This window comes from Atheta coriaria, unplaced genomic scaffold (assembly GCF_025399875.1).
Source record: "Atheta coriaria isolate IRGN ID8LTWV9N9 unplaced genomic scaffold, Caltech_Dcor_3.1 hic_scaffold_9_pilon, whole genome shotgun sequence".
NCBI classification, from domain to species: domain Eukaryota; kingdom Metazoa; phylum Arthropoda; class Insecta; order Coleoptera; family Staphylinidae; genus Dalotia; species Dalotia coriaria.
The window spans coordinates 449,366-472,532 of record NW_027045451.1 but is presented as its reverse complement, the minus strand read 5'-3'; the positions used below and the strand labels follow the sequence as shown (position 1 = coordinate 472,532).

General features: G+C 35.6%; 1 protein-coding gene across 3 annotated transcripts in view; it reads right to left on the bottom strand.

Annotated features, from left to right (window-relative positions):
* LOC135799146 (uncharacterized) overlaps positions 1-23,167 on the bottom strand; it is a 122,925-nt gene that overhangs the window by 45,479 nt on the left and 54,279 nt on the right. For all 3 annotated transcript variants that reach the window (XM_065312168.1, XM_065312169.1, XM_065312170.1), the window contains one exon: positions 6,963-7,168. In XM_065312168.1, the coding sequence (XP_065168240.1) occupies positions 6,963-7,168 (206 nt within the window). The remainder of the gene's footprint in view (positions 1-6,962; positions 7,169-23,167) is intronic.

The window sequence follows — 23,167 nt, the reverse complement described above, 5'->3', positions numbered from 1 at the left end:
GGCGGCGGACGCCGCCGTTCGCATGCGCGTCCCGCCGGCCGGCGCGAGCCGAAGCATTTATTAGACGGCGCCCCAAACTTTACAACGCCATAAAATTGCGCGAGTACTTTTATTGCGCGCACGCCTTTTTTCCCTTTTCAAAATCTATTGTTCCACTTTTTGCACATTATTAAACCGTTGCAATTATTTTAGATTTTAAGGTTAATTCCACCCTCGCAAAGGTAAAACTTGTGTGTTAATTTATCGCTGTCGATGGTGAAATTAAATTCGAACTAATTTTAACGAGCGGAAGTAACCGCGTCTTCAATTTTAATTTATGCTCGGTCGTAATCCTTACAGTTATGGCCGTACGGGTCATTCTATCCTGTAAAACAAGTAAATTATGGTCTGTCTTAAGGTTTTGTATTATCATAAAGTCTTGAATATTTGTTAAGCAGGTTATTTTACTGCAACGCGTTAAAATTTATTTTCGCGCGGGAAAAAAGGACGAAAATGGCGGCGTATTATGCGGAATGACAGTAAAAACGTATATAAAAGTTGCAATTCATCTATTTCTTGTTACGGGCGTGTGGCTTGATGTACGAAAAACAATTTTACGCGAGAAACGTGTGTTCGGCTGCACCGACACGAAGTTTTTGTTGTTTCGCGCCGGCAGCTTGCAGGACTCAAATCGAGCGCGACCGTTGTTAACTCGACATTTTTCACGACTGCACTGCGACATTTGGTCGCAAATTTAAAGATAACATGTCAATGTCGACAAACATCTTGCGTGCAAAACGCGAAACTTTCTGTTACATAAATCAATATTTGTTTTATACAATACTAGCTTTAACCCGCGAATATCTAAAATAATGAAATTGCTTCCGTACGCGTCTGTAGTCACAGAAGAAGTAACAATCAAGTATAATGGCGGGAAGTTTAAAATGGCTGAAAGTATAGTCTATGGAAGTATAGTGTACAGTCTCCATAGTGTAGTCAATTGGATTTGATGTTGACCTAGCTGTCGGTAATACAGTGTGATAATACAGTGTGATGGTACTATAGTACTTAGGTTTGAGCTTCATTGCTGGAATGCTAGATGGCGTTAAAGTAGTCAAATAGCCAGATGCAGAGGTATAATTGGCTAAACAATTTCTTTATTTTATTTAAAAAATAATTTTTTTTATTAAATAAAAAGTAGCCTATAACCATTCGAGGACCACTAAGAATATGTGTACAAATGTTCATGATGATCGGTTAAGTAGTTTTTGCGTGAAAGTGTAACAAACATCAGGACTTTCGAATTTATAATATTAGTAGCGATTTTTCTAGTTTTATTTTTAGCAGAAGAGTGAAATCAATAAATGCGAAAATAATACTAATACTGATTTTATAAAAGAGTGTGGTGAAAAATACGGCGAAGTCTCAAGTTTTCCGGGTTTTCCGCACACGTCGGGGCGCGCAGTTATTTGCGGGACTTCTTTACGCGTCTATCGGCGACATTAGAAGAAAAGTCGGAAAAACTCTCGGCACTCTCGAAGCGTACCTTACAAGTTTTCGCAAAGTAAGTAGTTCGATCATTGCCATGCGGAGCCACGGCCTCAACTTAAAAGACACACTACTCGATTGGATAAGAAGTCGCGTTTGGAATAAGAAATTGTTTACGCAGGGCGTAGCGAGCGCACCTTTGCTACACAGTTGAAACCTTAATTGTATTTTTAATCGTGAAAATCTTACGGGAGAGAAGTTTTTGTTCAATACCAGTTATATAAGTATTTTTTAAATTAATTGATTAGAAATCATTTTCATTAAAAAATTGATTTTTAGTGAAAAATATTGAAATTTGGAAAAATACCGGTATTACCGGTTTTAATACCGGTATTTTGGTAATACCGGTATTCAAAAAATGAATTAATTAAGCATAATTTTGATTGAAAAATATGTTTTGATGAAATAAATCAATATTCAAGTAAAAATACCGGTATATTGATATTAATACCGGTATTTCACACTACAACACAAGTGTGACACCGGAGAGGATCTCAGAACAATCCGACTTTGAATCCCTCTCGACGAATCTCATGTTTGTCTTTGTCTTCGGTCTTCACTTCGCCGATGAATGGTGTGTGAATGACATTGTTTGGACATGTACACATGGCGTGAGTGTATGCGTGCGCGTTTGTCTATTTGATCAGGCAGCCGACAGTTGAAGTGATCATTGATTTGCCTGATGACGGCGACATCCCAACTCGACGTCCAATTGCCGGATTGTTTCGAGTGTTGATCAGCCGAGGACAGTATGAATGATGAGTGGGTGCTGGAGGACGTCGACGGGCGACAGCGAGAAGGACGACAGTTCGCTGATACAATGCGATGTCGCGTGTTGAGACGCGGCACAATTGTGTCATCGAAAACAATGAAAGAACGCATACACAGGAATATCTACTAAACTGATAACGTTTGGATATTGAATACTATCAATAGGTATTCAAATGTTACAGAAATATTCATTTTAATTTTTTTTTGTTTTTTTGCCCCGTGACTAAAATCCGTGATTAAAGTACTTTAGTCACAGCCGTGTATAAAGTACAATTTTTGTGTTTTGAAATTTTGGAAAAGTAAAAGTAGAAAATCGTTATTAAAGTGACATTTAACGCACTTAATATTTAATGTTATATAAATGTTAAATACTATACTATATACACGCTGAAATGATTTATTATTTAATTATATTTCGTTGAACATGTGTTACGACATTTCGCATGTAATATACCCGATGAAAATGCGGTATGCGCAAGATATAACATCGAGGGTTGTTCTATTGATTTTGTGTCTTTGGCAATGTGCAAAAATCAGCAATTCGAGCGTTTATTGCGACTCGCCAGCGATGACAGGTTCATATTTATTTATATTGTTATATTCTTTGCTATTACACACGCCCAATTGCTTCATTATTTTTTAGTGCCTCGTATTGTTAGCAACGAATAAATTTTTAGCAATTTTTCTCTTATATTTCTCGAAAAAACGAAAGAAAAAAAAAAGAGGAAATTAATGCGTTCATCAGCAACATGGTATCAGAATAACGCAAGTGATGCAAGTGACAGCGTCGTATTCGTCTTGCTCCAGCCTGCAGCAGCTTTGCACCTCTGTGCAGCGGCGAATTGGATTTTACGTCGCCGGCGACTCAAAGCCATCGTCCTTGGTGGAGGCGCCTAATTGAAATGGAAATTACCATTCTACGGCGCGCGCGTACTACGTGCCTCGCAATTCGTTCGCGCGCCGTCGCAATGTATTGTTCTCATAAACATTCTGATGTGCATAATAAATAAAGCGAAATGTTTGCAGCGCTTGCAAACCTTCAGACGCGTATTATTCACAAGTGACACGAATAATCCTCATATTCGATATTTGATGGCGAAGCTTATTTGTACAAAGTATATTTGGTTGCATAAATCTAAGCTATGCTACACTATAAATTACAAATTTCTGAAATACCGGTATTTTTATTAAAAACCGGTATTTATACCAAAATACCGGTATTTATTTAAATCAAAAAATAAATGACTTAAAAACAAAATATTCGTAATTACTTATTTTTATAAATACCGGTATACCGGTATATTTTTATTCAAAACCGGTATTTATACCAAAATACCGGTATTTTTTAATATAAAAACGAATGACTTAAACATTTCAAATTCGTAATTAATTAATTTTATAAATACCGGTATACCGGTATATTTTTACCAAAAACCGGTTTTAATACCCAAATACCGGTATTTAACGAAAACTTCGTATGTGAATTGTAAAGACAGGAAAAACGCCGTAAAAAATCAAAATTTATTGCTCGAAGTTTTTTCGCCGACGGTGGATTTTTTGCCGTTTGTGTTAAGTGCGACGCTGTGTTGTGTAGCGGTGTGCGTAATTCGAGACGGTTTGTAGAGGTTTTCGTGATTTCTTCAAAATAAGCAATCCCGAACATAAAGATTAATGTTCCTTTTTGCGTCCCGCTCGGTTTACTACACACGCGTGTGACATGTATACACTAGCCTCTAAAACAGCGAAATTGAGTTCAAGTTATTTAGAAAATGCTTGATCATTCACGACAATTGTGCGGGGATTTACGACACAAAGTTGAAAGTTGTTTCTTTGTTTGCCCACTAGGCGAGTGTAGTGTCGGTAGGAAAGAAGAAATAAGAGCGTTAAGACATAAATAAACGTGCGCGATATGAGATGTGATGTGTTGCGGTAAAAGAATTCTCGGCGCGGCGTGTGCGTAATTCCCACGAGTGCAAGATGTTAATGTTGGCTTAGTGTGAACACTTCGCGTGGTATCGGAGTGATTTATTGGGGTTGAAGTAGGCGCGCAGAGGACGATGTGTGCCCACCCACACATCGGCGTGTTGTACCTCACCTTCGGGACTAGATTACTTGTATTAGGTTACACGTCGTTTGGGGAATAAAAATTGTGCAAACTTTTCCGGCAGTCATTCAACTTTTCCCCTATAGCTTCATCTTATTCCTCTTTTTTTCTTTTATTTTATTTTACTTACACTACAATAAAACTATAAATTATGATTAACTAGCTTTAACTCGCGGCTTCGCTCGCGAATATCTAAAATAATGAAGTTGCTTCCGTACGCGTTTGTAGTCACAGAAGAAGTAACATTGAAGTAGAATGGCGGGAAGTTTAAAATGGCTGAAAGTATAGTCTATGGAAGTATAGTGTACAGTCTCCATAGTGTAGTCAATTGGATTTGATGTTGACGTAGCTGTCGGTAATACAGTGTGATAATACAGTGTGATGGTACTATAGTACTTAGGTTTGAGCTTCATTGCTAGAATGCTAGATGGCGTTAAAGTAGTCAAATAGCCAGATGCAGAGGTATTATTGGCTAAACAATTTCTTTATTTTATTTAAAAAATAATTTTTTTTATTAAATAAAAAGTAGCCTATAACCATTCGGGCACCACTAAGAATATGTGTACAAATTTTCATGATGATCGGTTAAGTAGTTATTGTGTGAAAGTGTAACAAACATCAGGACTTTCGCATTTATAATATTAGTAGGGATTCATTCGTATAATTTCAGTCGGTACATGTGTAGCATGATGATAATAATCATCCGGAGCTGGTGTATTATGTCGTCATATAGAATTTGTGAATTAAGGCGAAAAGTAAACACGGGCGTAAAATAATTTGCCAGGCGCGAAACAATAGCCGGGCGCAGGAATTAAAACGCGCCGTTTGAAAATCACGAGCGCAGGAAGTGTGGAGAGTTGGGAGAAGAAAGGAAGTGAAGCGCCAAAAACGGAGCGGTAGAGTGGCCAGGATAGGACCGAGGGTGTATTCATTGTCTGCATGCGGCTATTGTTCGCCCTCGACTGAATTACCAAATGAATATAGTCCATAATCCAATTGAACCTCTGTTCAACTGATACAGATGGTTACTAGCAGTTGGTGTATTGAAGGATTTGAATGAAACTGTTGTAGTTTTTTTTCTAAAATGAGAAAAATTAAGGTTTTGGGGGTTTGGGGAAGTAGGGAAGAAGATAAAATGGAAAATGGTGAAGATTGGAGAAAGTGGGGAAGAGAAGATTTGGAAAAAGGGTTAAGGAGAAGGAAAAATGAAAGGAAAATAGGGTAAAAAGAAGAGGAGAAGGAAAAAAATAAGTGGGAGTACGGACAAGGCGATAAGGGAGAAGAGGGACTGAGAAAAAGGAATATACAGGGTGTTGCAGAAAATTGGATCAAAGGAAGATACTAAATAGAGGTGATACATAGGAAAGGATGAGGACAAGACGAAGAAAAGACCGGGGAAAGTCGAAAAAAACAAAAGGAACAAAAGAGAAATTGTCCTTGAAAAAGAAGACGATGAGGAGATGAAGAAAACAGAAAAAAGAAGAAAAAACAAGCAAAAAACGTGAAAAACCCAAAGAAACCACCAACAAAAGAAGAAGATAACTAAAAAAAGAAAAAGATTTAAAGCAACAATGAAGAGATATCCCCCTGAATGTAACCTTGTGTCATCCATGACAATTCAATTAGTTTTCGTATCATCTCCATATTCCAGTATAAACTAATATTGATAGACGTGTCTGATGTGGTTGAGAACATCAGCAGTGAGCCCACATCGGTGTACCAAATGGAAATGCACCAACCACAAACTGATTTCCACCTCACGCCAATAATTTATTACGATATCTCTACCCATACACCTACACCTACACTGCAATCTCCCTTCCTCGTACGTGCCGTGCACGATCAGAGAAAGTTGTGTCGAATTAAACTCATCATACGACTCGCTGCGGTATCACGATTATCATCCGCAAACAAATTGTTTCCCCCAGCATGAGGGCCTTGTGCCAGCGCACGTACGTGCGGAACAATATTGTTTGTTTACGACAATGGCGCGGCTGAGTGACTGATAAGCCTCGTCGATAAAGCGTTGTTATGCGCTGGCGGCGCACTCGTACAATGTCTCTATATGCGAACGCAACAAATAACGCCGAGTAAGAAATCGCCGTGTAAGATCAAGTGAGATTTATGTGTGATGTGAACTAACTTGTATGCTGTGGATTATTTGTGGACCGTGGACGTTTCCCACTCGGATGAAACCAAAGTTTTCTTTTGCGGGAACAACCAGTGTGATTCAATTGAGTTGCGAGCGGCTAGACAGAATACGGAATGCGGAAAATACGAATACTCAATCACCCTGCAGTTGGATATTGCATAATTGCATTATGGTGAGTCCGAAATTAAATTATGATTTATACAGGCATTGCAATGTCATGTTGTGGGATTTTTCTAATTTCACAAATCGGTTTAATACCGAAGGAAATACAGTGATTGCTTGGCACTAGACCAATTGCAATAACATGCGCTTTGGTTTGGTTTGGTTTTCGTAACGTAGGCAACTTTACATGCACCAGCACTAACCTAGAATGGCGTCATTATACTTCCGCATGTTTTATTTACTTACATCAACTTCGATGCTTGGTAGATTGAAGACCAATGACGGAGGTGACTCCTTTGGCACGTATCTGTAGAATTCCACACCATGATGATACCATTTGATTGTGTAGAGCGCCACCTGCTCCAGGTCGTAATCGCAGGCGAGCGTCACCGTGTCGCCGACGCGCACTGCTTCCGGTACTTTGATGTGCATGTCTTTCAAACCGGAAACGCCTGCAACCAGAAAGAGTTTAAGCTTTAATTAAAACCCAAGTTACATATGATGTCAAAAAAAGCAATAAAAATAAATTTCAAGGAAGAAAATTAAATCGATAAAATTTCAATATCAATAAAACGCAACAATGGTTAAGTGGACAATCGGAAAAGATTGTAAGATTTGTGGGTTATGTTAGGAGAACTATCATGAGAAATAGGGGAAGTGACGTTAGTTTTGCGTAAAATGCAAAAATTTGTGTTTTTTGCTAAATTTTTTTAGTTTTTTGTAAATAGCAACAAAATGGTGGTATTTTTAATATTTTTTTGAAAGCGGTGTTATAAATTTTGTTAATATGTATCTAAAAAACGTTCATGCGTTGCTCTATCTTATATGGTTTAAAAGTTACAATAGTTTTATGTTGCAGTTTTTGGCAAATTTTCAGTATATGCAATTGCAACATTTCACTATTTTCCTTGACACACCTAAATTATTACTCACATCTAATATTTTCAAAATAAAAAATATTCACATTTAAATTCTCTTTTTAATGATACTTTACTTATTAATTTCTGTTTTTAAATATCCGAGATAAACCGGTATAAAGTTTTGGAATTTTTGCAAATTTTTGTAAAATTTTTTATTTTCTTAGAAAATTTCAATTTTTTGTGAATTACAACAAAATGGTAATAATATTTCTATTTTTTTGAAAGTTGTGTAATAGATTTTGTTAAAATGTATCTAAAAAATGTTTATTCCCTGCTCTATCTCTTATGGTTTAAAAGTTACAGTAGTTTTATGTTGCAGTTTTTGGCAAATTTGTAATGTGCATGTCTTTCAAACCGGAAACGCCTGCAACCAGAAAGAGTTTAAGCTTTAATTAAAACCCAAGTTACATATGATGTCAAAAAAAGCAATAAAAATAAATTTCAAGGAAGAAAATTAAATCGATAAAATTTCAATATCAATAAAACGCAACAATGGTTAAGTGGACAATCGGAAAAGATTGTAAGATTTGTGGGTTATGTTAGGAGAACTATCATGAGAAATAGGGGAAGTGACGTTAGTTTTGCGTAAAATGCAAAAATTTGTGTTTTTTGCTAAATTTTTTTAGTTTTTTGTAAATAGCAACAAAATGGTGGTATTTTTAATATTTTTTTGAAAGCGGTGTTATAAATTTTGTTAATATGTATCTAAAAAACGTTCATGCGTTGCTCTATCTTATATGGTTTAAAAGTTACAATAGTTTTATGTTGCAGTTTTTGGCAAATTTTCAGTATATGCAATTGCAACATTTCACTATTTTCCTTGACACACCTAAATTATTACTCACATCTAATATTTTCAAAATAAAAAATATTCACATTTAAATTCTCTTTTTAATGATACTTTACTTATTAATTTCTGTTTTTAAATATCCGAGATAAACCGGTATAAAGTTTTGGAATTTTTGCAAATTTTTGTAAAATTTTTTATTTTCTTAGAAAATTTCAATTTTTTGTGAATTACAACAAAATGGTAATAATATTTCTATTTTTTTGAAAGTTGTGTAATAGATTTTGTTAAAATGTATCTAAAAACTGTTTATTCCCTGCTCTATCTCTTATGGTTTAAAAGTTACAGTAGTTTTATGTTGCAGTTTTTGGCAAATTTTTGATGTGCATATTTTTCAAACCAAAAACGCCTGCAACCAGAAAGAGTTTAAGCTTTAATTAAAATCCAAGTTACATATGAAGTCAAAAAAAGCAATAAAAATAAATTCCAAGAAGAAAATTAAATCGATAAAATTTCAATATCAATAAAACGCAACAATGGTTAAGTGGGCAATCGAAAAACTTTGTCTTTTCATCTCAGATCATTTGTTCTGTTTGTGCTAAAGCCAGACGAATGGGAGCAACACAAGGAAGCAGATTGGCGACATTCGGTTTAGCGGTTTATGAGTCTGTCTGCAGCACTTCGCGTAATTTGAGCTCCCAACTCTAAAAGTGGGAGCCAAAAATCCATTCCGCATTCTTCAGAAATCACTAGTTTCCGAAATTAATTTCGAAAAGTAAATCCGACCTGGACCTGGCCGGCATGTTAACCAAACTCCCCGAAAGACTATCAAGGGGACAAAATCCTCGGCGAAAAAAAAATTGTGTGATCGTTTGGATATTCGAGAGCACTCGCCGGGAATTTCCCGGACCAATCTCCCCCAGGGACGTATATAAGCATTCAGTGGATAAAAGGGAATTTATAATGTCTTTTCATATAAGTATAAAGGGATTTTATTGCGGGAGAATCGAGCAATTTGAATTCGCAGTCAGTAAGCAAGCACCTATGTCCCATGTCATGATTCGATTCGTAGATTTAATTATAAACATAGCCATTGGCCTCCATATTGCACCAGAGACTGGTGTAGTAGTTGCTTTAAGCGCAGCAAAGTTTCCGAATTGGATTGCAACGTAATTATTATTACTATAACGACTTCCCTTGTGCGATTCAGTTTGCTATTCTAATTGGTCGTTGCTATAGGCCATGGCGGTGGTGAGCGTAAGCGTGGAAAGCGCTGGAATGTCAGGTTAGTGATAGACCATTATGAACAGGTGCGCGTCTGTTTCAGGCATTCCTCTAACTCGCACACGCTCACTGAACTAAATCGTATGCGATTGTTATTATGCTAATGGTAATGCGGAATCGAGTTTAACTTGATTGCAATTGAAATTCTAGGTTATGTAATTGTATTTTCTATTATAAAAAACATTGTTTGTAAGATTTGTAGGTTATGGTAGTGGAACTATCATGGGGATAGCGGAAGTTACGTCAGTTTGGTGTAAAAAAAATTTGTGTTTTTTTGCTAAAAATTTTTTAGTTTTTTGTTAATTGCAACAAAATGATGATATTATTCATATTTTTTGAAAGTTGTGTTATAGATTTTGTTAATATGTATCTAAAAAATGTTTTTTCGCTGCTCTATTTCTTATGGTTTAAAAGTTACAGTAGTTTTATGTTGCAGTTTTTGACGAAATTTCAGTATATGCAGTTGTATCATTTTACTTTTTATTGCACCACACCTAAAATATTACTCTAAACTAATATTTTCAAAAAACAGCATATTTACAATTAAATTCTCTTTCTAATAATACTTTATTCAATAATTTATGACTTTAAACAACTGAGTAAAACCAGTTTAAAGTTATCCGATTTTTTACAATTTTTTACAAATTGTAATATATGCAATTGCAAAATTTTACTATTTTTCTGCCACACCTAAACTATTACTCACATCTGATATTTTCAAAATACAAAATATTTACTATTAAATTCTCTTTCTAATGATACTTAACCTATAAATTTTGGATTTTAAACAACCGAGTTATAGCGGTTTAAACTTTTTCAAATTTTTGTAAAATTTTTCTTTTTCATCAAAATTTCCATTTTTTGTATTTAATTAACATCTATGTCAAAATCAAAAGGTGGCACTAACCTAATACTCAATACCCTAACACTCATTGAACGTCAGAATCGTTTGACCTTATTTACCCAACAATGTTGACACAAGAACAGCGCCCGGACGCTCTCAATTCCAATTTGTCTCCGTCGCAGGAATTAGGTTGGTAGACCTTCGCGCCGCAGGCGACGTCTGCCCGACCCGGACTTATTGATGTTCGTGTGTCTATATATTTCAACATTTCAACTTCTCACATGCATGCACACATTCCCCATCCACAATAATGAACTCGAAAAAAAATCTCGTAATAAACTTGATTTCAACAACTTCTAGTCGCGTAATACAATATTGCAAGCTGTTAAAAGCTCATCCAGTTGTAAGTGCTTGAACCCTCCAATAAAGTATCCAAGTATCTGTTAATTTGAAGCGTTTGCACGGCCGTTTAGATAGAAAACACGTAAACTGGACGCTACACGAAATAATAAAGGGTTTTGTCCATTTGCGGACCCTCTTTGGTAACTAATTCCCCTCGCAATTGCTTCCGCTATATGGACCTTTCATTAACTCACATATTGTTGCTCGGATCGTAAAACTTAACTTGCGTTCATATTGTTAATAACCTCGGGATACAGATGACAACTGACACCTACAAGTGCCCCTAATTGAAATAAAGTCGCAACTCAACGAAATTTGTTATTGCGTGCGCCCGGAAAAAAGTGTGCCGCTTGAATGGACCAGCTCCGCACTCTGCCTTGGCTTCCGGCCAACACCGAACTTAATTTATTAAAGTGAACACAAGAAGTGTTCTAATATACCGGTGGAATTAATCAAAGAATTGATTCGCCATTTATAAATCGCTGCCGCAGCCGCAGCCTTCTAATAGATCATCATGGCGCTTCTATTCGGGAATCCTTCGATTGGGAAGTTGATTAAAATAACCACAGTTAGAAACTTTCGATTCGCAGAAAGCAAAACCAATATCTATTAGAGCTACAGATTGGGAATGAATATGCAAGTCAAGAAAATTGCTTTTTTCGTCTTTTTTTTTCGTCTTTTTGCGTGTGCTTTGTGTTTGGGTTATTCTCGTGCACAGCGCATGTGCATCTGATGGAGAATTTAATTTTCCATACCAGGCTGGTCTTCACATATTTCTCTGGGGTCAGCAGGAAAAAATAACCACATATGCAAGGCGAAATTAATACGCGTACGTTGAGAGGAATTATTAAACCGCTTTCCGGTTTTGAGAGCTGGAAAACCAGAGGTGGAAGAAGCTATTAATGCAGCATGTTCTTTTGATATTTATTTATCTCGTGATTTTTCGGTTTGTTTTCCGCGTGGATGATTTACCACGCTCACAATTAAATAAACTTTACGAGCGGGGATATTTTTATTTATATCGTCATGTTTCATAATTCTATTGTAATCAACACTTTAAATTTTGTTATAAATAATACTACGTAATATTAATTTTTGAAAAATAAGTAATGGAGAAGTATAAACATCAGATTTACACTAGTTTTTGTAAAATGTTAATTTTTGTTTTTATTTTAGTAGAAAAAAAAAGTTTAAAAATGGAGAAAATGTAAATTTATATAAAAATTGACGAATTTTTTCAGGTTTTTTGTTAATTGAGCGCAAATTGTAATAATATTTATATTTTTTTAAAGGACAGGTTATAGATTTTGGTAATATCTATCTAAAAAACGTTTATTCATTTCTCTATCTCTTATAGTTTAAAAGTTACAATAGTTTTATGTTGCGGTTATTGACGAATTTTCATAATGTGCAATTGCATCATTTTACTTTTTATTGCACCACACCTAAAATATTACTCTAAACAAATATTTTCAAAAAACAACATATTCACAATTAAATTCTCTTTCCAATGATACTTTACTCAATAACTTTTAATTTTAAATAACTGAGTAAAACCAGTTTAAAGTTATCCAATTTTTTACAAATTTTTACAAAATTTCCGTTTTCTTCATTTTATCACTAATAAAATTCACAAGTCAATTTTACCCAACACGTTTTATTTGATTTTATTTAAAATTTACACTACGCATCATTAACCCCTTAAAAAACTAGCAGAAAAAAAGGTATAGGTTAAATTAATTTCCTCCCTTAAAGCTTTTAAGTTAATCTTAAAAACGTTTTATCCTCTCAAGATTAGACTCCGTCTTCGGCGCGCAGGTAGATTTATATCTGAGGCTTGTAAGTAATTATTTAAAAGAGTCCCGACTCGGGGAGTTTTTTAATTGCCGGCCATTGCCGCCGCCTGCATCAGATTGTAAACAGGCGCGCAAAATTACGACGCCGATAAGAAACACACCGCCATACAACGTGTTTACATGCTCCACGATGTCGAAAATAAGTGCAGAAAAATAAACCAACACATAAGAAGTACCTTCGAGGTCGCAGCTGGTCTTTAACCGAGCGTTATTTTTCAAACCTGGTTGGCTTTACATAAGGATGAGAACCAAAGAAAAATAACACGCTGAATGCGCTCCGCCAGCGGCGTAAAAAGTGAGCATTAGATGTGTAATGTAATGCTCCTTTAGGAGCACCACCAGAAGATCCCTATATACAGGGTGTTTAAGTTTTTTAAATATAGATGTTTTCCAAAGCCTGGCGATGGATTATTCCATCCAATAATCGTGATAGGCTATCAATCATTCGTTATTAGCAGTCGAAAAATTGGATGGATTACTTTCTAAAGACGCGCGGATTCTGCCTGCGAGGGTGCGAAATCACTTCGCTACTTTTTGATGAATTGCTTCTACCTTATGTTAAAGGTGCAACGTTATTTAAAGCGATTACACTGCGCCGGTAATTTTCTACGCCATTTGAGTAGCCCAGCTTATTTTTGGCATTCCCTGCGCGTAATTACTACTAATATTATAAATGCGAAAGTCCTGATGTTTGTTACACTTTCACGCAAAAACTACTTAACGGATCATCATGAAAATTTGTACACATATTCTTAGTGGTCCCCGAATGGTTATAGGCTTCTTTTTATTTAATAAAAAAATTATTTTTCAAATAAAATAAAGAAATTGTTTAGCCAATAATACCTCTGCATCTGGCTATTTGACTACTTTAACGCCATCTAGCATTCCAGCAATGAAGCTCAAACCTAAGTACTATAGTACCATCACACTGTATTATCCACTGTATTACCGACAGCTACGTCAACATCAAATCCAATTGACTACACTATGGAGACTGTACACTATACTTCCATAGACTATACTTTCAGCCATTTTAAACTTCCCGCCATTCTACTTCATTGTTACTTCTTCTGTGACTACAGACGCGTACGGAAGCAACTTCATTATTTTAGATATTCGCGAGCGAAGCCGCTAGTTTCAATTAAATAAATGTGTATGCACAGTGCCAGGCGTTTTTGTAAGGTTAGAAAGTAATTTATGAATATTCCAACGTGCTAAGTGCGCGCTCTTCGACGTGAAATTTTGATATGTGACAGATTATCCTGACTGCGGCGAAAAGAGTAAGCGACGGAACCGAAATTCATCGCATTAAGTGTTATAACAAGACACGGGATAAAGCAACCGACGTGGTCTTTGGTGTGGCGGACGCTTTTTGCTGTCTTCCACAGCTCGAAAACATACAAACTGTCACATCAAACAAGAATCCATTAGATTCTTCTCTTTTTGGAGCACTTGGAGCGCACGCTGCAAATCCGATGGCAGGCGATGTTGCGGAGTGCTCATCGCCACTGACGGCAACCACCGCGCCGCTACGGACACGAGCAGTTATTGTAAACGTCAAGTTATGGCCGTCATATCAAGCTGGCTCCATCTATTACCTTAAGTGACAGTCTAATGCCGTGAATTTCAATCTGTTTTTTGCCACATTTCTGCCTGTTTCTATTCACAATAGCACTTAATGCCTTTCGATATAAATGCTTTTCATTCTAATATGACATTTTCCATTTCCCCTCGGCTGATGAATTTACTGACTCGTCGCAATTTACTATTTTTAAGAGTGTCACGGTGAAGTAACACTCATTGCTGACAGCCTGCAAGCTTCTCAACTATCATTAAAATTTGCCGGAACAAATGTCCACATTATTTTATTTCGCGAGCGCATTCGTTAGAGACGCGTCAGCGTGAAATGTTGCTCGGGAGCCATTCACGGCGTGGGTGTTGTTTCGGCACGTCGCAATACTAGCAGTTAACTAGATTTATGTCTTCTCATGACTTAATTAAAGGAAAAAAGTTGGAATCACGAATCAATCGATTGGGATTTCGCTACGAGCGCTACGGCGAAAAGAACACCGAGTGGAAGTGGAAGTGGAACTAGAACAATCGTTTTTCTTCCCTTTTCCAAAAACACACAAAAAGTTTTTTGCGATGATGAAGTATTTTTCTTATTGAGTCGTTTCATATTTCAGTGTCTAAATGCACTCGGCTTTTCGACGCTTGTAACAAATTGTTTACGCCTTCTGTTCATGCATTTGCAAATAATTATAATATTTATATTTATAAACATTAATTTACGTTATTGGTATTATAAAATTTAGTTTCATTGTTATAGTAATTGAAAAAAATTAGAATTTGTGGAAAAAATCAAAATTTTGACTATTTTCTTGTGTGTTTTTTAAAGATTGCCAAGGAACGGTATTAATATTTATATTTTTTTAAAAGCTATATTATAGATTTTACAAATGTCTATCTAAAAAACGTTCATTCGTTTCTCTATCTTTTATAGTTTATAAGTTACAGCAGTTTTTATTTTGCGTTTTAGGCAAATTTTCAGTATGTGCAATTGCAACATTTTACTCTTTTGCTTGCTACACCTAAAATATTACTCTCACTAAATATTTTCAAAACACACTTTATTTATAATTAAATTCTCTTTCCAATGATACTTTACTTAATAATATATGATTTTAAACAACTGAGATAAACCAGTTTAAACTTGACGAATTTTTTCCTCAAAATATTTACAATTTACGTTTTTTAATTTTTCTCTATGATAAACTACTATTCTTAATTTCATATTTTAGTGCCTAAATGCACTCAACTTTTTTACGTCCATAACAAATTGTTACGCTTGTTGTCCATGTACTTATCCGTATAGATAACTTTTTAGCCCGTTATGAATAGAATATTATTACGGTTCGCGCGAGGGTTTTATTCGAGCAACTCCCGAGCACATTTACTTATACTCACGAGTAGGGAGTAAATAAGTCGTGACTGGATTACGGAATGTCGCTACAAAACGCAGTAATCCTATTACACGCCGTGTAAGAGACAATTTCTTTATGACACGTGTCTATCCGAGACAGAATTCAATGCTGGCGCAAATTTTCGAGGTTCTGTGACACCATGGACACATTTCCAGCGTGTTCCAGACGAATCAATACTAGTAATCTACTAAAGTAACAATCATGTCTTTTCGCCGGTGGAGTTAAAAATTTTGTTGATGGAGTTGTGAATGGCAATTTATATTAAACATGTTTGGGAAAATATTTGCGTATATGTAATGATATAATTACACCGGCGGCAGCGTGTCATAAATAAACGATAAAAACGAAAACGGAAAATAATTAATCATTAAAACTTGTTTTCACGAGAGTGGTTACAGCCAGGCTGTAACTTTGAGGGGAGGTTGTGTGCGCGCCAGTTTTCTGCCAACAAATGGATATAAACAAAGAGTAAATACGCGCGCATTTCGTTCGGTTCGGTTTAAAACCGGAAGCGCGATGCGCGCCGCTACCGCCGCCACCGCCGACCGACATTTGACAATGTTTCTGAGGGGGTAGCTTAGTTATTAGTTATGTTATTGTGAAAGTTATAATTGCTTTTGTTCGCCCAGTGTTTCGACAACCTCTCGCGCGTTCTCGCCCGTTAACAAAAGATAAAAAAAAAATCAACAACCGGCAAACGCGTATCAACAAAAGATTCACACTATTGTTAATATTAAATTTAATTTACTTTTATTTTTATCGTTGTAGAAACATTTAAAACATGAAAAAACGCGGAATTACAAAAATTAGACCAATTTTTTGTTGTTTTTTGTAAATTGCAACAAAATGGTAATCAAATTTTTATTTATTTAAATGCAATGTTATAGATTTAGTTAATATCTATCTAAAAAACGTTTATTCGATGTTTTATCTCTTATAGTTTAAAAGTTACAGTAGTTTTTATATTGCAATTTTAGCAAAATTTTATGTTTTTTTTGCTAATGCAATGTGTCACTCTTTTCTTTGCCATTACTAAACTATTATTTATATTTTAAATATGAAAAATGTGATAGATTCTCAATTAAATTTTCTTTCAAATGATACTTTTCTCAATGATTTATGACTTCAAACAACCGAGTAAAACTAGTTTGAATTTCAGCAAATTTTTACATTTTGCAAAATTTCGTAATTTTTTGTTATATCGTAAATATTACTTATAAAACGTAAAATTTACACAATTCTTATAACAAATTTAACATAATTTGTCTAGTAATTGAATTTTTTGTCTAATATAAGCAATCCTTTGATATATCTACGACAACATCACTGCCAACGATAAAAGGTGGACAAAAAAACGTCGAGATTTTTCATGAAAATGTAAAGTCATTTATAAACATGAACACGCGCCTCTTCTGCGTGCCGATGTAAGAAAGACACGCAGAGACACGAAACCCACAAAATTAAAGCAGAAAAAAAAAGAAAACTTGATGCGTGGATAAAAAAGAACGTGGTTAATTAAGTTGCAAATTTAAATTAGCGTGCGACTCGCCCCGAATAAAAAATATAGAAAAAAAAAACACCGCATAAAGAAAACAAAGTGCTTTATGAATTCGTAATCGGCCGATGCCAATCTCCTATCAATCTTGTAATTTACTAAGAATTCTATTCGGGCCGAAATAACCATAAAAGAAAATAGCTAATTTGCACTTTTTCTCAGCGTATTAACAATTCCCGGGATGACATTAACCTGGGCAAACAAAAAAAGTGAAAACGAAAAAAAAACTTGGGCAATAAAAAGCGCCGGGCGCCGTTTTTTTCTCTGTTCTGTTCTGTTTGCCGAAAGCATAATAATCAAAAGCTGCCCTCTCGAAGAAAACCTCATGTTGGTTGGTTCCTGGAACTGAGCGGCATTATTATTATTACCCGGCGGACCTTTCCGATCAATATCCACCTATAAATCTCAATTAGGAAGAAAAGCAAAATTTCGGTCATGGCTTCGAGACCCAGTTTAACAACACGACGACGACTTTATGCGCCATTTGCAGCGTGCGCACACACACCCTCTCAACAGACACAGTAACAGGGTTTGTATATTATTTGTCTCGAAGGGCCTTTAGTACATTTTATTACCGGCGAGGTCTTAAACAAGTCACGAACAACAACGTGTTGGTTTTGCGGCGTTTGCGTTTTCGCATTTTTGCATTCTGTGTCATCGAGGCCGGCGCAGCGTGAAGATATAAACGCTACGTGTTTCGGCCGGCACTTCCGGTGCGCCGCGCCGGAGGAAACCGAACGCCCAGCAAGCGGTCGCGACCGCGCCGAGGGGAGTTATTAGGGTGCAAATTCGAATGAGGCGAACCCGGAACTGATTCGGATTATGAGCGTGGGCATGTTCACACCAGAAACAAGAAAAAATCATATTTTTTGTCTTGGGGTGTGAAAAACCGGTTTTAAAACCGGTATACCGGTATTTTTTTCAAGTACCGGTATTGACCTTAAAATTCACATCCATAATTTACACCAAAAACAAGAAAAAATTAAATATTTTCATTTTTGGTGTAAAAAACCGGTATTAAAACCGGTATACCGGTATTTTATACCGAAAAACCGGTATTCAACTAAAAACTCCCAAAAACATCAAAATATTAAATTTTTTCCATTTTAAAACAAATATTTTATTTTTTCAACTCCCCTGGTACACAGAGGGCGCAAGTTTATTAAGGTTATATATTTAAAGGTTAAGCGAAGACAAACGAGACAATAAGAGAACGAATCGGTTCAAAATATGTATACGTATATGCGTGGAGGTCCTGGATGTTGCTTTTCGGCGCATGTGGTCGTGTATAAGGAAGTGCCACCTCGGGGTTTCGGTTATACTTTCGAAAACTCCCAACTCCCATGAGTGAAGTTTCGCTTCGCGCGCTATCTAGGCCCCGACTTGGGCTCATATCCAGACGGGAACAATTTAATAAGCATTCAATATATTTTAACTGTATGATTCCGAGTTCCTGCAACACCAAAGCCACTCCAACTTACTTAGCACCAACTTAAGGGCGGCGCCCATCCCTTAACCTGAATGTATATGTATATGTTAATTACACAATGATATTATCATAATTGTCATGGGAAAATTAATAATTTTATGAAGAAAATTCAAAATAATTTTTTTGTTTTTTGTGTTTTTGAAGAAATTTCATTTAGGAATGTTGCAGAGGTGGATTTTGGAGGATTTTAGACAGATAGTATTTAAATTCATAAATCTTAATTTTTTTGCTAAAAAAGCCAAAAGTTTAATGTCTTGTAACTTGGTTGTTTCTAATCAGAAATTATTGAATAAAGTATCATTTGAAAGAGAATTTAATTGCAAAAATATTTTGCTAATCACCAGTAATATTTGATAAATATTTAAGAAGATATAAGTAAAAAACTAAAAAAATTCAAAATAATTTTTTTGTTTTTTTGCATTTTGGGGAAATTTACTTGCGTGTTGTATTCACATGGATGCGTGTATTGACAACATTGTCTGCGATAGATGCGGATCTCGAGGGTTACATAAACTTTCAACTTTCGCAAATGCAATATTTCCGAAACAAGAATATCCACTTGTATATATCAGCATCATCGCGCAAACATACAATACATAAATTTCGTGCCTCGAACGGCGCCGTGAAGCGAGCCCTGTTTGCTTTATCGCATCGCGAATACATTATCAATTTTGTAAAGTTCGAAAACTCCGCGTTGCCGATGCACACCTTTGTCGGATGTGTAAGAGTTCGAGATGGTTTTATTCGAAATTTATTCCGTTTTTACAGGTTGCAGCAATTTTTTTCTATGTTTTCTTTGAATTACGGAATGATGGTAATGTTTTTTATGTTTGTTTAAATGCAGTGTTATAGTATATAGTGATGGTTATTTAAAATCAGTAAAATTAATATTTTATGACTTATAGTTATTGTTTTATAACAGTTTTAATTTTGTTTTTAGGCGTTTTTTTATTTGAGAAAATTAAAAGTTTTTACTTTTTTTATTGTTGCTCTATATCTATTACTGATAAATAATTTTTCAAAAGTGCATTTTATTCGCAATTAAATTCTCTTTCAACTGATACTTAACTTAATTATTTATGTTTATAAACAATTGAGTTACAACACTTTTAATTTGCTGATTTTTTCTTCATATTTTTTGTTAAGTTTGATTTTTTTTATTTTTTTACCGATATCTTTGTACATATTACTCGAATTTCATTTTTTAAAAGCTGAACTTATTTGTAATTAAATTCTCTTTCCACTGATATATTACTCAATTATTTATGTTTTTAAACAATTGAGTTACAAAACTTTTAAATTTCACATAAAAATCTTCTTATTTTAACAAAGAATTTCAACTTTAAAGTTTCAAAAGTTAAAATAAACTTCTACTTTGATAACAAAATTGTTGGAAGCATTCTTCGATAGATATGAAAGTCGGAATTCATGAATCAACCTTCGAACCCTCCGCCTTCTCCGCCGAAAATTATCAACTAATCCGGTGCATTTCAGTAATTTACAGAATGAAGTCTTCTGAGTGGGACGGCGGCGCGCTCCAAACTCGCGCACGCCGCACACGAACTTAGTTCATTAGTTGCTAAACAATATAACAAGTTCATTCTGAATTTTACATTATGTTGTTGTATTATGCAAGTGGGTACACACTGCGAACGAGCTTAAATGGTGAAATATTGCGGTATCCTTCGCCCGATAAACTTTCTGCCGAACGCTTTGAGGGCTTACACCATACGGCGCATCATAAATTACGCGTGCCAACGATTTGTTGTAAATTAACTTAAACAATGCGTTCATCATAAAATTAATGAACGGCGGCGGCGGCGCCACGCCGGCTTAAGGTAATGTCCAATTTTTGGCCGCGGGACATAAATTTTCGCCGGGTAGAGGAACAAAGGAAACAGGAAAAATATCGCACCGGCGGACTAATTGTTTTCGAGTGTTTGCGCAAGGTAAGCAACTTGAAGGCTGCGCTTTGATGACACTTCTAACTCGAGCTGGGGGAGGACCCGGACTATGTTTTAAGTTTTACGCACCAAGGGGTGAACAATCTGCGAGCACAACATCAATATTTAATTGTGGCTTTTAACTCAAAGGGTGGCTAGGAAATTTCATTTTGGAATGTTGCAGAGGTTGATTTTGGTGGATTTTAGACTGAAAGTATTTAAATTCATTAATCTTAAATTTTTTGCTAAAAAAGCCTCAAGTTTAATGTCTTGTAACTTTGTTGTTCCTCATCAGAAATTATTGAGTAAAATATCATTAGAAAGAGAATTTAATTGTTAAAATGTGTCGCTTTTAAAAGATAATATTGTATTGTTATTTATTAAGATATTAATAAAAATATAACAAAAATAAAAAAATATTGGAAAAAAAATTGTTGTATTTTAAAACTGTTGTAACTCAATTGTTTAAAAACATGCATAATTGAAAAAAATATCATTAGAAAGAGAATTTAATTGCAAAAATATTTCGCTAATCACCAGTAATATTTGATAAATATTTACAAAGTTATAGGTTAAAAACTAAAAAAAATGAAAAAATGTAAAAAACTTTTTTTTCACTGAAAACAAAACAAAAAAGCTTTAAACTAACAATTTTGTTTGTTATAAAACAAAATTTTTAATAAAACTACAAAAAACTATGTAATTTTCGAAATAAAAACTTTTTACTTAAAAATTTTACGAAAAACTCTAAATTTTCGCGAAAAAATCATAAAAAACTTTTCCTTTGCCCCGAAGAAAACTAAAAATCACATTTTACAATGTCGACTTTCTTACTATCCATGCACCATGTTCGTTTATGGATGACGCAATAAAATTTAGAAAATGTATGAAAATTTATTCCATATTCCGGCGAGCGCACAAAAGGCGAAAGCAGAAAAAAAAACGCGAACGACTGCTTCATCCGCGAGAGAGATGCCGATTTGCATATTGCTATTATTTTAAATTAACCGATTTGCTCGTGTAAGCTGGGCGCATCGAGTCGCATATACACGACGTTATAAACAATTTGCGGTACAGCTTTATTAAAATGTTTAAATCAGTGCCAGACCGTCAGGCGAGCAGAGGGAGGGACAAAAAAGTAAAATTTGAAACGGGCGGCACTCCGACGCCAGCACTGATTTGTTATAATGTATATATCTACATCTATACGACGGGGGCGGCGGAAAACCGGAAGAGACCTTGGCGGAATGCGAGTTTTTCGATTTGTTCATCAGCCAGAGTGGAGCACGAACGCGAGCGCGCGACTAAACGCTTAAATTAAATTTCATCAATCGCATAATCGATTTCCGCCTTGCGGGGCTTTGCGAAATTAATTATTTTCGTGTGCAAAAGTGCAAAAAGTGATGTGAATCCGGCGTAATCTGTCAATTAAAAAGTCTTAAGCAGAAATTGATTAAACGGCGTGCAGGTAGCTTAACCAGCAAGGTGAACTCCACTTATAACTTCCCGGAAGTGCCCGGAAAAGACGACAAAACCTCGAAAAAATCAAAAAATAAAATTAATTAAAATTAAAACATTAAATATCTAGTAATTAAATTATCTTGTATTATGTCCCTAATGAAATTGGAGTGTGTATGGATGAAAGGGTTACTTCCGGTCGCGAATAATGCGTCTGCTTATGAAAGCTTACATTATAGATTGCACTGAGGCCACTTTGGAAGGCTTACGCTCCTCGCAGCACACATATTGATAATAGTTAACCGCGAACCGCGATACTGGCTATTTCCAGCCGCCCCCCGAAATCAGGCCATAGCCCAGTAAACCTATTACATCCGTGAACGCATTGTGCGCGCCTCCAGCATTACGACGAGCAGATTTTCTATTAATTAGAACGGATAACACGATGTGAGCGATTATTGCTTCTCTGTTTGCCATACAACGTATTATCATTATATTATCCACTTGTGAATAATAAATCTTGTTATCTATGGATTGAAACATGATGGAAATGAGGTTATGATTGGAATTATCGGTAATAAAGTGCAAAATGTTGATAATTGACAGTTGACAACTGATTGTGATCTTGGATTGATAAAATTATAGGTTATAGGAGTTTCCAAGTTGATAGATACGAGGCTAGCGGTAGAAGTGACTTGATTCAGGGCACCGTACAAGGCTAGCGGTAAAAGTGACTCGATTCAGGGCACCGTACTTCGTTAGCGGTGGAAGTGACTCGTGTTCAAGGCACCGTACTTCGTTAGCGGTAGAAGTGACTTGATTCAGGGCACCGTACAAGGCTAGCGGTAGAAGTAACTCGATTCAGGGCACCGTACAAGACTAGCGGTAGAAGTGACTCGTGTTCAAGGCACCGTACGAAGGTAGTGGTA